The sequence below is a fragment of the Berghia stephanieae genome, chromosome 2, assembly GCF_034508935.2.
Source record: "Berghia stephanieae isolate SIO BIC M18660-M18661 chromosome 2, UCSD_Bste_1.3, whole genome shotgun sequence".
Lineage (NCBI taxonomy): Eukaryota > Metazoa > Mollusca > Gastropoda > Nudibranchia > Aeolidiidae > Berghia > Berghia stephanieae.
In genome coordinates, this window is record NC_088361.1 from 127,764,881 (window position 1) to 127,785,857 (window position 20,977).

The 20,977-nt window shown below is 36.3% G+C and overlaps 1 protein-coding gene across 1 annotated transcript; it reads right to left on the minus strand.

The window, feature by feature from the left end:
- Nucleotides 1-2,174: 2,174 nt before the first annotated feature.
- LOC144966571 (DDRGK domain-containing protein 1-like) lies at nt 2,175-12,252 on the minus strand. Its single transcript, XM_078903244.1, has 8 exons — nt 12,102-12,252; nt 10,688-10,825; nt 9,478-9,590; nt 8,132-8,233; nt 7,806-7,928; nt 7,192-7,230; nt 6,132-6,188; nt 2,175-5,298 (listed from the first exon to the last, which is right to left on the minus strand). Exons 1-8 carry the CDS (start codon nt 12,196-12,198, stop codon nt 5,029-5,031), a joined length of 939 nt encoding a protein of 312 aa, XP_078759370.1. The 5' UTR covers nt 12,199-12,252; the 3' UTR covers nt 2,175-5,028.
- Nucleotides 12,253-20,977: the final 8,725 nt, after the last annotated feature.

Genomic DNA, 20,977 nt, shown 5'->3' on the forward strand with positions numbered 1-20,977 from the left:
CCAGTAAAAAGGAAGAGAATATGATAGAGTGATAGAAGCTTGTCAAAAAATTCTAGATTTACAATTAAAAGCACAGGAGATAAAATGAGAACGGAGAATGGTTCAAATAAGAAACAGATGTGGATTTTTACAGCACATCATCAGTGTATTTAGTTTGAGATCACCAACAAGTCTCATCAGGATACACGCACTGGACCCCACAAAGAGGAATAGACTCAAATGATTCCAAATCATTAAATTACACATTCCAAACAATTATATAATGGTACATAAAAGAGAAATGATTTACAAGAGAAGAAAAATGTCATCTTCCAAAACTAATTGTATATATTATTTTACATGTTTCCCTCTCAGACAAGACTTCGACCGGAGCCGAGACAAAAAAGTAGTATTCTCATTCCAAGACAACGACAGAAAGCAAGTTGGATATAGGGAGATAGAAGGCACAACAAGTTGTGTGTTTGTTTTGTTTTAAGGTTTCTACGGCGCTTTCAGATCATATCAGCGCCAGTAAAAAGGAAGACCATTGGATAGTAAAAGCATTCTTGATGGGTTTTGAGGATAAAGTAAGACAAAGGGGAATGGTTCAAATAGGAACCGGTGTAGATTCCAAGACTATCGGTGTCCTTTGAGACCACCTAAGAGGAATACAATCAAATGTTTACAAATCACATGTTAAAAATAACAATACACAACAGAGAGAGGATGTACAAGGAAAAAAAATATCATCTCCCAAAACTATAACTATACATTTGACTGTTTCCCTCCCAGCGAAGGTTTCCTGCCAGGGCCAGGCCAAAACCAAGTAATCTCATTTCAAGACAAAGACAGACAGCAAGTTGGAAAACAGATACAGGGGGATAGAAGACACAGAATGTACCTCCCTGCCCAACATGGGAAGTCAGACACAGCAAGTGACCTCCCGAGGACAAAAGACCCTGCCCACACCACCACGACTACATCATCATCATAAATACGATCGCCACTACTACAGCAACTTTGTCGTCGCCATTACTATTATTAATTACTGCCTCCACAACCAATACAAAACGACACTCTACCCTCACAACATTCTTATGACTTTTTCACATGTGTGTTTTTCGCAATTTTTAATCGTTAGTACTGACCAATAGCCACTTCAAAAAGAAAAATGTCAAAGAGAGAACTTATATCAAGCCAAAATTGCAAGGGGTAGAAACAATGCAATAAAATGTAAAAGGAAAGGTTTGTAATGAAATCTCTTCCTATATTTTGACCAGTGAAAGCAAAACATAGAAATCAAAAACAAAAACCAAAAAAAACCTGTTAATTGTTAATGCCCTTCCAAATCACTATGCCATAACCGTTTCAGTGCGTATGTAGAAAATATAAAACAAAAAAAATCTTCAACTATTTCTTTCAATATGTATCTAATTTTCTCTTTAATGAGATACTGCAATTTAATAATCACCAAATACACAAAGATTGATTGATCAGATTTTTCTAATTTTCCATCTAAAGAGCAACCCCCCCCCAACCCCCGAAAAAAAACCAACAAACAATTATGACTAGTGCAGAGGCATGGCATGTCTACAAACTTTAATAAAAATGCACATTACCTTGGCAAACAAGAGCGTGACATATCATCTCAATTCTACTGTACAGTGACAACTGATAGATTAAGATGGACATCTTAGAGGTTTTAGATCTAGAAGACTTTATGACAAATTCGCAAAACATCTTTATCAATATATAGTATGACATCTGCTATAACAACATCCTCTCTTTCGCGACACGGTGCCGAAGTCTTGATTCCCCCCCCCCCCCCACACCGATGTATCATTGGTTATGGAAAATTTACCATAACAACATACATGTGCATGTTAGTAAAAAATACCGTATAGGGACATCTATATGGCAGTAACTGACAGCTTCAAATTGACAGTCAAGACAGAATTTCTGGTCCAATGTAATTATTGATAAAATACAACACTATAGACTAGAGCAGCATAAGCCCTCTGCAGTTTGATTCAAACTGGAGTCAACTGAAAAGAAAGACTAACATGTGTGTGTGTGTGTGTGTGTGTGTTTGTGCGAGGGACCCAAACATTTTTAACACACTCAAAATGATCATAGACTACAGCCTCTAAATAACGAAATTAGTGATTACTACCATATACAAGTCTTCATATTGGTTTTTGTTTTTAAGGATTTTACAGTGCTTGCAACACATTTAGGTCATATGAGCACCAGTAAAAAGGAAGAAAATGGGATAGTAAAAATCACCCAAGAAAGAGTAAAGACAAAGAGGAATTGGTTCCAATAGGCAACAGTAACAGATGTAGATTCAAAATTAGAGCATACCACCATGAGTCAGAGATCATCTAAATGTCTTATCTTGACACAAACACATGTCCCCACTAAAAGGAACACACTCAAATATTTACAAATATGTGAACAAAAAAGAATACAGTGTGTAACAGAGAGATGATTTACAAGACAAAAAAATATCGTCTCCCAAAACGCTAACTAAATATTTGATTGTTTTCCCCTACAGTTAGGGTATCCGGACCAGGCCAGGATAAAACCAAGTAATCTCATTCCAAGACAAAGACAGAAAGCATGTTGGAAAACAGATATAGGGGGATAGAAGACACAGTAAGTGCCTCCCTGCAAACTATGGGAGGTCAGGAACCCCCACCCAGTATGTCGTCATATAAGTTTTTTACTAATATATATGTGAATTTTTTATTACTTATAATATTATATTATGAAAAAATTTGGACTTGAATTCTATGTCGCTATAACAGATGACAAGGGCTGCACTGTAATTCATTTTCTCTTTGTTGAGAGAGAGAGAGAGAGAGAGAGAGAGAGAGAGAGAGAGAGAGAGAGAGAGAGAGAGAGAGAGAGAAGGAGAGAGAGACTCAATAGCCATCTTTATTGACGACTTGGTATATCTTTGTGTCCATCTATTTTTAACTTAGTATATGAATATTTCGTGCCAACAATAAAATCAAGAATCAAACGGAGCAATTTTTATGTATTGAAAACATTCAAATAGGTTTCAAATCATTTTCTTTTTATTTGGGAGTTCTCCCTATGTGAGATCTTGAAATTCCTATCCTCTCACTTTTGTCTTTTATATGTCGTGTAAAAATTATGACCTACAGCATTTCTTCACAGAACAATAATGAGATAGTGTTGATAAAGATATCTTGCAATATGCTGAAAGTACAAGAAGTGAGATCCATAGAAATAATATTAACAAAACTATCAGTCACCGTCCAACCGTCTGTAAAAATTTGCACCATTCCCACACCTAAGTATATCCTGGCCATTATGAAATTTTTGTCCAAATAAAAAAAATACATTCTATCACATTAAAGTCCATTGAAGTTTGCTTACAAAATTTATGCATTAGAATGTAATGACTATCAATGTTCCTAAAATTGCTGGCCTATTTCAATTATTATACTTTATTACTCTTTGGCCGGATATATGGTATAAGCATATATAAATATCATAATGTTTTATAACACAGAAAGTACAAAATAACAGTTAAGAGATACAACTAATATGCATTGATATTCATGTTGGAACTTAGTTCAATAAAGTCCTGAACCCACCGCGATTGTAATAACATATTCTGTTCCTCCATGAAAATGCCATTTTTCTCACCAAATTTTGCCCAAAAAAATAAAAATTATGCCATAAATTGTGCCCCAAAAAATGTCAAGATTTGTTTTGTTGTTGTATGTCATTTGTACATATTTATTTATTTAAGTATTGAACAGAAGAGCAATAATAAAATATTACAACAAACAAGCCAAAAAATACACAACTTTTAAAACAAGAAGAAGAAGAATAAAAATAAAGAAGACGACAGTCAAAAAATTGCATTTATGTACAAGTAAAAGCAAAATGGAAGTGGAGTGGAGAACAAACAAAGAAATGAACTAGAGTGAATGAAACTCTTTTCGCATTCAACAAAAAAACAAAAAAAAACAACCCAAAACAAACAAAGAAGTAAGTTTGCATTAAGACGATCTGGCGTTGCAAGGTACCAATATCTGATTACTCACATCTCAAATACAAACCAATAAAAATAGTAGTATTATAGTAATAGAACGTATTTCTTTGTTTGTATTGTACTTAAGGGTTTTATGGTGCTTGCAATAGGTACATTTCAGGGACAGTAAAGAGGAAGAAAATGGGATTGTCAAAAAATTCTAGATTTATAAATAAAAGCACATAAAAAAAGTAAGACAAAGGAGAATGGTACAAATAGGGAATAGATTTAGATTCCAATAGCATAATATCATTCTGCATAGTTTGAGATGAAGTAAAAGTCTCATCGAGACACAAGCACAAGATCCCACTAAGAGAAACACACAATGCTTACATTATACATTCAAAACGAAAAATATAACAATACATAGCTAAGAGATGATTGACAAGGAAATAAATATCATCTCCCAGAACTTTAACTATACATTTGATTGTTTCCCTCTCAGCCAAGGACTCAGACAAAGGAGAGGACAAAACCAAGTAATCTCATTTCAAGACAATGACAGATAGCAAGTTGGAAAACAGATTTAGGGGTATTGGAGACACAATTCAATAAGTTAGCTCAGTAATCTCCCTGCCCATTATGGGAGGTCAGGAACCTGCCCAGTAGAACGTGTTTTAAATATTGCATAAGTACCTTAATCGAAACTAGTAAACTATGCATCCCTAGCGTCCACAAATCGTATGCCAGGTGGTGAAAAAAACAAAAAAACAAAAGAAAAAATAACGATTTTTAAAATGTTTTCGGTGGCATTTTCATGGAAGGACAGCATATTCATACACTTAAAGATTCAGATCAATTGATCCCACATACAGAATAAAATTAACATTCTTATCCACAACCATTCAAAAAACTAATCACATACATCCACACAATAATGCATACAAATGCGCACACACACATACTCTCAAGTGGATAAAAACATACCCTCTCACACACAATCTGAACCATCCCATGTTCTCCTTCTCATACAACTACTATGATGCCACTGGTTGTTCTTCGCCAGATACAATATCCCCAACCTCTGCTGTGACCTTCCGCACCATAACAGAAAGATCTGGGTCCAAATTGATAAGACGGTTGCTGGAAGCGGCCAGGTCTGAAATAGACACTCTGCCATTTTGTCGTATATATCGTGCAACAGCTTCCAACTCCTCTTGAGTTATGTAGATGAACTTCCCCCTGTCGTCAATCACCCCAGTCAGAGTCCCCTCAGCTTGAAGGTCTTGGACTCTCTGGATGACATCCTGGGTGCAATAATAAAGAAAGAAATAAACAAAATTTCTATAGCGCCAATCTTCCACCTAATGTGTTTAATGGCTCTTTACAAGACATAGGTGATATGAGAATTTTGAGAAAATTAAATGTTAAATTTTGAAATATTAAGGGAAAGTATGGCAAATAAAATCTTCATGAAAACCTTACAAAAATTTAAAATCTAATGTGTATCCATAGAGTTGTCAATAGTTAATTCTCCATTTCTTTCTTTTTCAATGAAGGCATATGAAACAAACACCTCCCCTGGACAAAGTTTTAAAAAATCCATTCCATTGTATATCCAACAAATAAAACATGTCAAAATTCGATTTTTAGCAATTATCTTTATCATATTGTTTTGGACAAAGGAGAGACGCCAAGGACCAGACTTACAAGCCAATCATTACTAATCACTGTGTATTTTCTGAAACTTTGTATTTCATCTTGCGCTATCCTAAACAACTAAGTTAAATAGTGAAGTCATTATTTTCTAGAGTTACAGTGATAACATAAGTGTCATTTAAAAAAACTGCTATAGGCCAAAAATTCTGAAAACCTACCCAGGGCAGGGATGGATAAACGCTGACTGTTGTCATCTAATATCACATTATAAATGTTAGTTTTCTTTTCCTTTTTATTTTTTGCACTTCTCAAAAAATAAAATAATGAATCAGAATGAAACGTTATGAGATTTAACTCTGTTGAATTAAAAAAAAATTATTATTTAAACAAAAGTGTAAATAAGCAAGCATCAACTAACTGTGAATCTGCAGGTTAGAGACATATACTAATCAACACAAACGAGATGTGAATGCTGACTTACTTGAGTCTTCAGTTTGAAATGACCGGCCAGGTCCTCCAACATCACAACCTTTGTCTCCTAGTAAATAAAAAAGAAAAAGACACGTGAAAAGGGCAAATTAAAGCCTAATTTGATAATCCATTATGTGCGCTCGATATGCTTTACAAGAGGCCCCAAGCCAACAACAACACTGAACATGGAAGATGAGACCTGTAAAGCGCATTAACAATTATTTTTTTTTTTTATAGAGACAACATCCCAGAGATTCAGAGTGACCAGATGTTTTAGGTGATAAAACAAGTAAAAAAAAGAAAGCGGACATTGATAGCGGATAAAATTTCTTTGATTGCAGACAGCTTATTAAGGACTATGTTGATTGCATCACAGTCAAGTGGTAAATCTAAAAACTGTCCATTTGTCTAAAAACCCATATATTATTTGCAATATTTGTTACAAATGACCCCTTTGACTATGAGATCAAGCTCTTTATCAATCCCTTTAATCGTGCAGAGTATATTTCAAATTAAGCTTACCCACTTTGCAAAGGTATTGAAAATCAATCAAGATTGATTGTGCGCCAATGTGGTCTACTGGTATGACACTCGCCTTCAGATTGGAAAGTCCTGGGTATGAGAGGTGCTCTGAGCAGTGAATAGTTGAGTCCTTGGAAAAGGCTCTTTCCTCAAATTTTCTGAAATATTGCCTAATAGGTGTCATGCCTTGTCCTACATGTTAAGTGTTGCTGTTGGCTAGGGACTCCTTGTATAGTGCTTTAAGCACATTCAGTGGGTATTGCGCTAAACAAGTGCTCAATATTTATTGTTATTTATTCTAGTTTGCTATCTAATCCCCCTCGCCTTTCCACTTTTCACTCAGTAGTGCTTGGGTAGCTAGAACGGTTACATCTGGTGCAGTACTTGGGTAGCTAGGATGATTACATCTGGTGGAAAGTACTTAGTGATAGACTGATGTCCTATCCAAAAACTAAGAAATGTTACTGTCAGTTTAAAGCTACAGAGACCTGGATAAACTTTGGCTCCATGTTCATTATTTCCCTAAGGGATTAATTTACTGTACATACCTTGATATAGTTGATAAACTGTGCCAGCAAAGACTCATTCTGGAAAGAACAAAGAGGCTTACATCAGTATGCAAATTATAGCATCATAACAAAAATATTATTTTGTGTATTCCTTCTCTTATATCACTAAAACAGAGTTGTGGCTTTTAGGATTACAAAGAAAGTTAACATGGCTATAAAAATTCTGATGCAAGTATTGAAACAGTTTCTTCAACTTTGAATGATCTGCAAAGAAAATAAAGTTTGGTATAAATTTGGGAAATCCAAACACTGTAAATATAGGCCTTTAAAAAAAATTAATTAAAAAAATTAATTGTTATATTGTTAAAAAAGCAGTAATTAAAGTACAAGAAAAAACAGCCTCCCCCCCCCCTCCCCACACCCTTCTCTCAAGAAAAAAAAAAAAAAAAGACAATTTCTTGGGACGATTATTTCTTGTAATTTCTTCTTCCTGCCTGGCACAGAAGCATTTGCCTCATATCAAATATTTATCGTGCAAGAAGCTCCTTCCCCAATTTTCACTTTAATACAGTTTCATGGTGTTTATCTCTCTGTTTAACTAGCATCAATAGGAGTGAATAAAGGCAAATATGCCACTGAATTCCAAACTTTACCTCCAAATTAGCATCCTGGTCCACCTCCCCCTCTTCTTCTACTGTAAACATTTCTTTCATTTTTAGGTATTCTTCGTGCTCAATCCTCTCTTGTTCTTCCTTTTTCATTCTTTCTTCTTCTTCCTGTTGAGAAAAGAAAGACATGCTTTAAAACTGGACTTGTTCATTTACCACAGAGTGCAAAAAAAGAAAAAGAAAAGAAAGTAAAATGAAAATTCGAGGGTGTATTCAACAAAATTAATTATAAATAAATGAAGAAATAAATAACCGTATCATCACCCGTGTTGGAATATTTTAAAACCCAGAACAGTGAGCACAAGTCTTACCTTTTCAGCTTCCTCTTTCTTTTGTCTTTCTTCATCTGCCATTCTCTTGGCATCAAGTTCTTTCTCCCTCCTCTTTCTTTCCTCTCTTTCTCTTTCCTCTTGCTGAAATTTATAGTAATGGAAACACGATCATGAAACATCTCTACACTGACTGAGCTGAAAGATATTCAATGATAAAAATACAAGGGATGCTAATGTATTTGACCGAAAAAAAAGAATGAGTTTGGGGAAATGTTGCCGATCGTAAAAAAAATAAAAAAATAAATTCAGCTTTATATCGCGTAATATCCACTAAATGTGCTCAAAGCGCTTTACATGGGGTCCCTGACCAACAGCAACATTTAACACATAGGACGGGACATGACGCCTGATAGGCGATATTACAATTTTTCGGGCAAAGACAACGCTGTTAACGGCCAGGTACTCATTTTACACCTGAGTACGGTGAGAGAATGTGAGTAACGAGCCTTTTCCAAGGACTCAATTATGCACCGTGAGGCTCTAACCCAGGACCTTCCGATCTGAAAGCGAGTGTCATACCACTAGACCACATAGCCGCACTTAAGCGGAATATAGAGCTTCCCTAGGGGTCATTATAGCTCATTTGACAATGCACTTGACTAATACACAAAATTGGAGTTGGTTGATTTCTGTCCACCTAGCAGTATTTGGATAATTGAGCCTGTTGTTATAATTCGGAGGAATTACTTTGTAATAGAAAAGTGTCTAATCCAAATGGTAACAAGCAATCTTCACTGCCAGTTAATGCAGCAAAAAAAGACAAACTCTGGCTTCATAGGTCTTATATAACTTTGGAGGACTACTACTAATACTACTATTACAGTATTCTCCAGCCTTACTGTCTCAAAATAAGATTTTTGTTGTTATTTTGGTCAAATGAATAGAGATAAATTATAATCAATAAATCATGAATGGGGTAGCTTGGCTCAGCGGTACGGTCTTTGCTTCTTACCGAGTTCGAGTACCGCCTCATTGTGTGGCCTTGAGCAAGTCACCTAGCCCTAGCTCACTTTGCGGTGCTGCACTGTGGCCTGGGTTATTCCAGTCTTCCTGGGAATAGACCCTAAAGACAAATTTCCCCTTGGGGATGTATAAAGGGAATTTTTTTTTTTTTCTGAATTAATTCTATTATATGATACAAATCTAAGTGAACAATCCCGTACTTATTCACTTGGAACAAAACCCACGAGGAAGATTCATGGAAAAAAAATAAAAATTTTCATTTTTTTTTAATGGCAAAAAAAATATAGGTATCATGATAAGTTGACGGGTAGAATTTTAAATCAAATGCATGATAAAACATTTCTTTTGTTCTTCCAACAAACCTCTCTCATAGCCTTGCGTTCAGCCTTTTCCTGCAGCTTGCGCATTTTCTTCACACCAATTTTGCCTTCAGGCTTCATGTCTGCTGGGAGATCATCCTCATCTTGTGAATCATCTGCCATGGAGATGTGTTGATCAAAAGTTTTATTTAATATCAGTAGTTTAACTCATGCAAAATATTCCTGTCCCTATTAACAGCTGAAGAATCATATTTCAATTAATTCAATTACAGGATTTAACATTTAATCAAAGCATGGAAATTAAATATTACACATAATGTTATCTTAACCCTAAACCTTGTTTTGTTTGTTTTTACGGTGTTTGCAAATCAGCACAGAAAAAAAAAAAAAGGAAGAAAATGGGGCAGTATAAAAGTTCAAGAATTACAATTAAGGCACCCAAGAAGAAGTAAAACAGAGGGGAACTGGTTCAAATAGGGAAGAGATTAGACTCTAAAGCTGTAGATGTAGATGTAAAGATGTAGATACATCAATGTACTTAGAGCAACAACACCTTCTAAACGTCTCATCCAGACACCAGCACAGGATCCCATTATGATGAATACACTCAAATATTTACGAGACATGTTCAAAGCAACATACAACTATTGGTAAATAACTGAGAGATGATTTACAACAGTGCTGATGTTGCCAAAAACTGAAAAGGGAGGAAAATTTTAAATGATTGCCTTTAAGCCCCATTATTTTCACAGCATACACCCCCCCCCCCCTACACACACACACACACACACACACACACATTTTTAGAGCAATTGAGATGATAAACTATCATTGATACTCTAGCTAACTTCTAGAGAGTGGGAAACTGCATCTATTTGTTCCACCACACATCAAATCTCTCACTGCCAGTATATTTGATTGTGGGAAATATAACTTTTAAAAAAAGAGGAAAGTCCTCCTCTGACTCAAAAATCGCGGATTTCCACGGATCCGAGGAAAACCATCAGTTGTTGTTACAAGGAGAAAAAAAACACCTCCCAAAATTAAAACTATACATTTGACTGTTTCCCCCTTAGCCAAGGACTCCAGCAAGGGCCAGTACAAAACCAAGTAATCCTATTACAAGACAAAGACAGAAAGCAACTCAGAAAACAGATATGGAGAATAGAAGACACACCAAGCAACGACCTGCCCACCTGTCAAAGGACCCCAGCCAGATCAAAAAATTTTATCCAGACATAAACACTCATACCGGAATCATCTCGATTGACCCTCATCCTATTCACACGTGGTCCCCTTCTTCGGACCCCTCCTGGCCCCTCCACAGCTCGTCTATTTGCTGGAGGGGCCCCAACTCCTTCTTTGACTTTGTTGCCATTATCAGAAGAACCTGAAATGCATAAATGACAATGACAAAGGAACTAGTAGTAGTAAATAATTATATTTAGGTGCATGATATATTTGCAACAGAAATAAATTCAAACAAGTGTCCTCCAATTTTTGAAGAGACTCTTATATAATCTATCAGGCATTCGGTATGTAAAACGCAATCTTTGAGTTGTGTTTGGTTAAGTTTCATAGTCCATATACTCATCTGAGGAGTCCAAACCACCAATAGTCTTGTCAGATTAGGCCTTGAAAACCCAACAACTGATCACTCAGATCACTATCTGGTATGGCCTTTACATTCTGCAGAAAAAAAATTCCATATATGCATCCACCATCGGGCTTATCAAAAAGTTGGATATGGTCTTTGGCTTCCCTATGTACCTGAAATCATTATTCATTGGTATATAAATAATTCATATTCAATCATTAGTGATCAATCGATACTATAATAGCAAACATGAATATCAAACACACAATAGTCAATACTAAAAATGGTGCATTTCATAAATAACATAACTGAGATTCGAACCCGGTGTGAGACCAACGAGTTAGTTGACCAATGAAATGGACTTCAAGTTGACAAAGATGGACGTCTGTGTAACTAACCAAGATGTGTATACAACTTTGGATGGGAAACAATGAAAACCTGTCATAATTTTAGTTGGCTTGATAGCGGTAAATTTGTTTCTTTGGGATAGTACTTCACTTCAACTTCAAGTCTTCAAACTTCAAGGCCAAGGTAAGCAACTAATATTAAATGAATGTAAAAGGCATTATTATTATTCTGTTTTCCTTCCAGATGCAAGATTTAGTTTAGATCTTTTACTTTTCCATCTTGTGTCTTGGTCTTCATGAGTGGGAATGAGTTGAGTTGGAGTTAGAGTTTTGAGTTAGAGTTAGAAGAAAGCGTCCGTTGTTAGTTAGTAGGAGTAGGGTACAGTACTTAGGGCTAGGGTGTCTCTTCACTTCTCCCAACTCTTTTATTTTAACTTTATTCAATTATGAATTACGCGGCAACACAGTGACAATTTGAAAGATATATATATATACCATGAAAAATTCATTTTCTAAATGGGAATAAAATAAAGTTAGTTTGGGAGTCGTAATTAAATTAAATTAAATGGTGCGAAATTGCAACTGCAGTGCAGTGTTAGAGTTAGTGTTAGTGTTAGAGTTAGGGTAAAAAATTTAGACCTCGATACTCTACTTGAAGTGGAAGGAAGAAAAGTAGCTCATCAAAATGAAATAATAATAATTTTTAAAAAAGCAATACTGACCAGAACTGAATTTGTTGATCAATGTAACAATCAATATGATAAAAAGAACGATTCCTGCTGTGACAGCATAAATAGTGGTAGGATCGACTGGTGCCATATTGTTGATAAATTGAGGCACTAAGTGATGAAAACATAAAAAGTTGACGAGAGTTATGGTTCTTTTTGCTTAGGATTGATAAAAAAATCTAATTCCCACACACAGGAAACGAAACGCAAGAGAAGAGTCCAATGCCAACGCCCCCCCCCCCCCCCCCCAAAAAAAAAAATAATAAAAAAACCCCCAAAAAAATAAAACCAAACAAACAAACAAAAAAAAAACAGAAAACAAAAAACACAACAAAACGAAAAACAAAACAAACAAAAAAAAAACAACAAAAAACAAAAAAACAAAAAAGCAACAAAACAAACAAATAACAACAAAAAAACAAAGAACAAAAAACAACAACAACAAAACAACAAACAAACAAACAAAAAACAAAGAACCCCCCCCCCCAAAAACAAAAAAACAAAAAAAAAAAACAAAAACAAAAAAAAAACCCAAAACAATTGGAAAATATGTTACGTGCCATAGTAGATATGATCCCAGAGCGCCTAGTAATTGTTGGGGACTTTAATTATCCCCATATAAACTGGGAGGAATGTGCAGCTACAGTTGAAGGTTCAGACAGTGATTTATTTACAGAATGCCTCATGGACTGTTTCTTAACACAACATATCGAAAGACCAACACGATATAGGGGGGACCAACAACCATCAGTACTAGATTTAGTGTTAACATCCGAGGAGAATGTTGTGAATAACACCCAGTATCTGGCCCCAGTGGGCAGCAGTGATCATTGTACCATCATATTCGATTATACATGTCAAACACAGGCAATTGAACGTAAAACCGTGAAGTACAAATATGACAAAGGGGACTACAGAGGAATGAGACAATATCTTGGTGGCATAGACTGGGCCCATACACTTAATGAATGCAGTGAGCAAGAGGATTGGGACACTTTCCAGAATATATTAGAATCCGCGATGAAGCAATACATACCTGTGCACAAGGCTAACGACACTAAAAGAAAGAGAAAAAGAAATCTATATATGAACAAAGAAGGGTTTAGACTTATCAAGACTAAAGACAGATCATGGCAAAGATACCTTCAGACCAGAAATAGCCTTGATTACAGGTTGTATTGTGACGCCAGAAATACACTGAGAAGTTACACAAGGAAGCTTAAGAGCGATTTTGAGGAGAGTATTTCAAATGAGATCCAAGAAAACCCAAAAGCCTTTTGGAAATACACCCAATCGAGAACAACAATAAGAAGCGGGGTAGGGGATCTGCGGGACAGTAATGGAGACCTGCAAAACGAGGACATTATAAAAGCAGAAATAATGAACAACTTCTTCTGTGGTGTATTTACACATGAGGACACTAACCATGTGCCAGCATTGGAGACAAGACATTACAGCGAGGCACTTGTCAGTATAGTTATAAAGAAAGAAGACATACTGAAAAATATTATGAAGCTTAACCCAGGCAAATCAGCAGGACCTGATGGACTCCACCCTCGAGTGCTAAGGGAAATTGCGAATGAAATTGCCACACCGCTTCAAATCATATTCACAACGTCGTTACACAACGGGAACTTGCCACAACAATGGAAACTTGGACAGGTTACTCCAATATTTAAAAAAGGTGATAGAAACACTCCTGGCAATTATCGACCTGTGAGTCTGACAGCAGTTCCGTGCAAAGTGATGGAGGCAATAATTAAGGAACATGTGATGGAGCATATGGTCACAAACAATCTGTTCTGTGATGAGCAACATGGCTTCGTGCCTCGGAGATCATGCATAACACAACTAATTACCTGCATTGATGAATGGACAGACGCCTTGGATAGGGGAGAACCGATGGATGCGGTATACCTCGACTTTAAAAAGGCATTTGACACTGTACCCCATGAAAGGCTCATTCAAAAACTACATAGCTATGGCATCAGAGGAAAGATAAACGAATGGATATCTAACTTCCTGCACGACAGAAAACAGAGCGTCTCACTGAACGGGCACACATCACAGTGGTCGGATGTCACCAGCGGCATTCCACAGGGGAGTGTTCTGGGTCCAGTATTATTCGTGGTATTCATCAATGATCTACCTGATGTTGTAAATAACGTGATCAGAATATTTGCTGACGATACAAAGTTGTTTGGACCTGTAAGAACAGAAAGTGACCGACATACTATACAAGATGATATCGACAAATTATCAGACTGGTCAGACAAGTGGCTGTTAAGGTTTAATGCAAGCAAATGCAGCGTAATGCATCTTGGTTACAAAAATCCGAAGCACACATACAGAATGAGAGACGATAACGGAGTGCACCAGCAGCTAGGGGAAACAGAAGTAGAAAAGGATTTAGGAGTGCATGTAGACAACAGACTATCCTTCCACCATCATGTCAACTGTGCAATAAATAAAGCAAACAGAACTCTCGGAATTATTAAAAGGACATTCACCAGCAGAAATAATGATATTATTAGGCGGCTCTACACTGCTCTGGTACGACCATCACTTGAATATGGTAATGCACCGAGGATATCACAGCATGTCGGTGACATGGATAAAATTGAAAAGGTACAAAGGAGAGCAACGAAGCTTTGTTCAGATTTGAAGCATCTACCATATGAAGATAGACTGAGGCATCTCAAACTACCATCATTGTACTACAGAAAACAAAGAGGAGACATGATACAAGTATATAAGATAATAAACGAGAAAGATAGAGTAGATAGAGAGCAAATACTACCAGAGAGCACATTTAATAGAACGAGAGGACATAGCGACAAATTAAAAAAAAGACAGGCCAGATTAAATGTAAGAAAATGCTCCTTTGGACTCAGAGTGACAGATAACTGGAACAGCCTTCCAGAAGATGTAATTAAAGCGAGGACAGTGAATGAGTTCAAAGACAAGTTAGACAAACACTGGCATTACAAGCGTTACCAGCTCCGCCCCAACCATGCAGGTGCGCGTAGATATATCAGAGATAGTGCAGAACGGGTATTACAGGCATAGCCTTCAACCCGAAGAAGAGGTATCAAGGTATCAAGGTATTAACGTCATAGCGTCAACAAGATAGCAGCTATTTTTAGATTGAGTGCGCTTCAATTCGAAAGAAAATACGTCGGTGACGAATAACAGAGGGAAAAGTGTCCTGTTGCCATTTACATTGGCTTTAAAAATCTATAAAATAAGTGCAGATCGTTGAAGTACACATTCTTGTGAGTGAAAAAAAAAATTGGAATCTATCGGCTTGCGAGTTGAGAATGAATGGAACTCTGAAATCGAAGGGTTTGGGTCAAAGAACAAAAAAGAAAAAAAGAAAACAAGAGAAATGATTAAAAAGTATTGTGGAGACATTCTGTAGGCATTGCAACTGACGGAAATAATGGATTAATCAGAACACACTTTCTCTTTATTATTATTATTATTATTATTATTATTATTATTATTATTATTATTATTATTATTATTATTATTATTATTATTATTATTATTATTATTATTATTATTATTTTGGTTCAATTTATTAGAGTTTCGATCTCCGTATACATCGAGTCTCAATGAAACTATTATTAGCCTAAATATAGAATTGACAGTCAACGATGGACATACTTGCATTCTATAACGGTCAACAGTTATAGCACTAATTTCCTCTTTGGAAATCGTTTGTGTTGTAAGTATGAAGGCGGGTATCTTACATGCCGTCGCCGTCGTGTACTAGTTAGAGAGCGTGATGTTACCCGCACAAAATAGCCGAATTAGTCACCGTCCTCACAACGCCCACTTCTAGACAGGAGACTAGAAAGCATTCATGAAATCCGATTTTTAAAGTCACTTGCTTCCATTGGGCTTAAGACTAGCTAGTCATTTACTAGACTGGTAAATAACTAAATCTAGTCCTGCTTCATGAAAACGGGCTACTAGAGAACTTCATGGGATCAACACATCGTGGCAAAAGCAAATCATTCCCTTGGTTTCCTGAGAACGAGCCTCCCCCCCCCCCCAATATAAAGAACTAGCATATAAACCACATGATTTGTATAAAATCTACAGTGATTATTAACTTACCTTTTGCAGATAAATATAGAAGAGGTGACATTTTTATTTATTTATTAAGCATTAATTATGACAGCGGCTGGGACAATTGAGATTTTTAATGCTTATTTTAGCAGAAAAAAAAATATGATGCTTGGAAAAAGAGAGATGGAGAGGGAGAGAAGTGTGTGTGTGTGTGTGTGTGTGTGTGTGTGTGTGTGTGTGTGTGTGTGTGTGTGTGTGTGTGTGCGGGCGCGCGCACGGTAGAATTGGATAAAGAGAGTAATCTGAAAGTTCAAATAGAAAACGAAACTAAACGCTTTATCGCTTTATCGATATCGAGGCTCTGATTGAATATAATTTGCTTTTGAAAAGTATGAAGATACATAATTTCTTACCAGCACAAAATAACTGATATGGCTAAAGAAAAACAAATTCTAATCTAAAACCCATGGTATCTGGTACTCGAAAACGCTCATAAGAACCGATTTTTTAAAGTCCTTTGTTACACTCCGGCTTAAGACTAGAAAGTTTTTACAAGGCCAGTATTACTACCTTTGGTAACTCTACATAATAACGGCAATTTATGCCTTAACCTTATTACTATCTCAGTAGTATTAGGAGAGAAAAGACTTAGTCATAATGTCTCTAGCGTGGCTTACAGTTCTTCAAGGGTTCCACGGGATACTACGCTTTTTCTTCCCCTCCGGGTTCCACTCCAATGAAACATCACACTCGTCCTCTTTTTATATTCTCATGACATGTCCTATCCAATTCTATCTCTTCATCTTCACATCTGTGCTGATTCTCAAGTATTGTGTCATTTTAATACAGGCGATTGCAATCTAACTCACTTCTTATGTGCTCCGTCGCAAACTATTTATTGACCCAACTGGTCTTCTTCTACCCTAAGGATTCCCCAAGTATCGAAGTGTATGCATATCTAACTTCCAAGTTGAGTCTATTGGCTTTGGTCGTAATGCTTTAATTATAATGAACACCCTTTTACCGGTCAACACCGACTGACACCTGTTGGTACAGTGTATTTTGTCTAAATCTTCTTTTACATGGATACCACGTTTAATATAAATATTGCGACTTTCAATGTTAGATCTTTGAACAGTAGATATAATATTCGAAAGGAACAACTCATATATTTAAATGATAGTGTAAAGCACAAAATAGATGTGTATTCAGTAAACAAAAATCAAGAATGGCGCCGATAACAATCTAAACGGAATTAGACTCTTGTACTTTCCAAACAGTTCTTCTTATTATGGAAGTGGTTTAATTATTAACAAAACTTTGAGCAAATTTATATTCAAAACATGGGAATTGTCTAATAGAATATGTTTTGCTCACTTCAATCGTAAGACTACTAAAGGTAAGACCAACACTGTTTACATCATCAATGCCTATGGCCTCACGAGCGAATGTGCGGGAAAAGAGCCAGATGAGCTCGACAAATTCTACACGGACCTGAATATCACCTTAAAAGAATTCGGCAATAAAAGCATAATCATAATAGCTAGGGACTATAATGCTAAAAAAAAGACAACGAAAAGGAGGCTACTCATACATAGGGGCCAACTCAAAAGGGATAAAAATAAGAGAAAGTAGATAGACTATTGGAATTTTGTGAGGACAAAAACTTGTTCCACACAAACAGGGAATTTTGCCATCCGGCCGTCACGTCATCGGACAACATGGACAGGCCAGTTTCGAGATCAAACCAGTGGTACAGTAAAGCCAATATACAACCAGGTTGACGATATACTTTGTCAACAGCGACAGAAAAAGGCCATTACAAATGCAAGATCATAATATGGTGGCACGCTCCTGTCAGGTGACCACAATTTCGTCAAAACATGTCTCAAATTTAACCGACACAAATTATGGAACATAAAACAATCAAACAACAACACGCCAAAAATAAACATTGACAGAATAGTGAACGTTCCTAAATATCGCATTAAATACCAACAAGTGCTTGATCCACTCATAGAACAACAAAACAACGCACGCCACCACACACAAACATCAGACGTTTACAGTTGTGGACAAATGCTCGGTCAGCAATGATTAAAGCCGCTGAACTCACAGCAGGCGTAATAACAAATAGAAAAGTATGCGGTATTCACGACAAAGATTTGGAAATATTGTCAACAATAATCAACTCAAAATAACAATCCAAAATACAGTAAACGAAGATGAGAAATTATGTCTCAAAAAACAACGAAACAAGACGCTGCATCAAATAAGAAAAAGGACCACCGAATTATAAACATGGAACTAGATCAAAAAGTAGAAACTGTAAACAAAGCAAGCAATGACCACGCAATTTTCAAGGCCGTAAAGCTGTTAAAACAGAAGCCTTCCGAAAACCCCAAAGAAACAGACGAGTCAGGAAAATATATAATCGACCCAAATGAGATATCAACGGGTTTCAAGTCATTACAAGACGAAATTTAGCGTGAAGCAAATACACGTTTTTAGTGGATTTCAAAACTATAACGTCAAGGGAAGTAAGAAAATGATTTAACAGCTTGATCAAAAACAAAGCCCCAGGAGAAGACAATATTTGCGCTGAACTATTAAAATATGAACCACCGTCACTCGAAGAGCACATTGCTGACATATTTAATATTACATTTGGAGAACACAAGCCCCTCAACATAAACACGTGGTCATTCATTTCTATATAGAAACCTGGAAACACCAAAGGACCCCCAAAGACCCTAAGACCAATAACCCTACTGAACACCATTCGAAAAACACTCTCCATAATGATACGACCACACATAGAAAGGTACTTATCACACAGCCAAAGTGGATTGCGAGAAGAAAGAAGCACCGCAGATGGTGTGTGTGTACGCATAACTGGCTGGCCGCGAAAACTCTATCCGAGAAAAGAAATATCACCATCACCGGGATAGACATGTCAATGGCCTTTGGCACGATAGATTGCCATGCCCTGCTAAATATTATATTGAAAACCCTAATAACTGACGATGAAATTAGACTAGTGCGTTTCCTGCTCAGTGAGACCTGGGTGGACACCAAAGTAAAAGGAGCAAAAACTCAAATACCGTTCTTAAGTAATATTGGAACATCCCAAGTAGATAGTCTCAGTCCGGTTATGTTCGTTGTATACCTGGAGCATGCTCTTAAGGTAATAAAAAACCGATAAATATTGAATTGTAAGCTTCAATTTATTAGACGAAGACAGATACTACTGTGATACTAAAGGTAGTCTCTCAAATTGTATTTGAATCCCACCTTCCATCAGAAATAGTATACAATATTGATTTCGTCACTAGAAAAGATCTCAACGTAAAAGTCGTACAAGAAGCACTAGAAAAACATAATCTTTTCGTTAACGCCGATAAAACCGACATTACGATACTTGACAAAGACGACCAAGAGTGGAAACAGGCAAAAAAGGTGGGATCGTTATTCTAAGACAAAGAAGACGTAGAAAGACGAAAACATCTGTCTGTAGCTGCTGCTCTCAATAAGTTGGTACACGTATGGCTGAGAAACAAAAAACTGAAACGAAAAACAAAAATAAAGCTATACAAGAGACTGGTTAAATATGTACTTATTTACAACTGTAGAACATGGAACTTATAAAAAGCGAAGAAGATAAACTAGATGCCTTCCATGGGAAACAGCTCAGGAGAATTTAAAACTCCACTTCCCAACCAAAATTAGGGCTGGGCGGGTACCCGGGTACCCGCGAGTACCCGCGGGTAATAAAGTCAAACCGGGTACTCGGGTAAAAGGGGCGGGTAACGGGTACCCGCTACAACAAATGGAAACCGAACTGAGAGCGATAATTTTTGGCGGTTTTAATATTTTTGAACAAAAATTGGAAATAATACAATTTTATTTACATATTTACATTTACATGACATTTTTTCAAAAGATTTTCCTACTTTATTGTTCAATTACATTGATTTTTTTGTTTTATTTGTTAACACACATTTGATTCAATTTTGGAATCAATAGGTTAAGACTATATTATATTAGTTCTTATCTTTTAAAGGAATCTCAGGTATTTTTATTTTATTTATTATTTATTATTTTTTTTCATTGTAGTTAATTATCTTTGTTTCTTACTTCAGTTTCGCTTCATTTGTTGTAACAAATAATAAATTAATTAAAAAATTAAAAAATAAAAAAGACCCCCCCCCCCCCCGACACAAAAAAAATTTCTGGGGACAAAAGTCACTCCTGCCACGGGTACCCGCGGGTACCCGGGTAATCAGACCACTACCCGGGTATTACCCGGGTAATGATTTGGGCGGGTAATCCCAGCACTAACCAAAATAACAAAAAATCGCTGTACATAAAATGTAGCAATGACTATCCCGCACAAATCTTTGGGCCTCTTTTTCGCTCACGAAGTGCCCGAATTCGCGTCAAAATATGGGAAGAAGCCGTTTCGTATATGCTATTTTAAAAAATTAATTACGACGCTGTTTATCGATGAATATGACTGAAAGTTGGCACACAGTTAGAAAAAAATGTCATTTTAGATTATGTCAAGCGACAAAACTCGTGCGATTAACAGAAGACCGTTAAAAATAGATTTTTACTCTTTGGAGTAAAATATTTCTATAACTACCGGGCGTGGAGGTTTTGTCGCTGACAAGGTAATACATGAACATTTCTTCTTTTTGGTTGTAAAATTTCATATGAATATGACGAGTACTTTTCCCGTATTTTACAAAACACCATCCTAATTTGCTCTTCAAGTTTCAATCTTTTAATCC

Bases quoted from the DNA above. Each gene is read 5' to 3' on its own strand.
- LOC144966571 (XM_078903244.1), bottom strand. From the start codon at position 12,198: ATGGCACCAGTCGATCCTACCACTATTTATGCTGTCACAGCAGGAATC. The intron at 10,826-12,101 runs GTCAGTATTGCT...TATGCATTTCAG, and splicing joins GATCAACAAATTCAGTTCTG to GTTCTTCTGATAATGGCAAC. The intron at 7,231-7,805 runs GTAAAGTTTGGA...TGTTCTTTCCAG, and splicing joins ACCAGGATGCTAATTTGGAG to AATGAGTCTTTGCTGGCACA.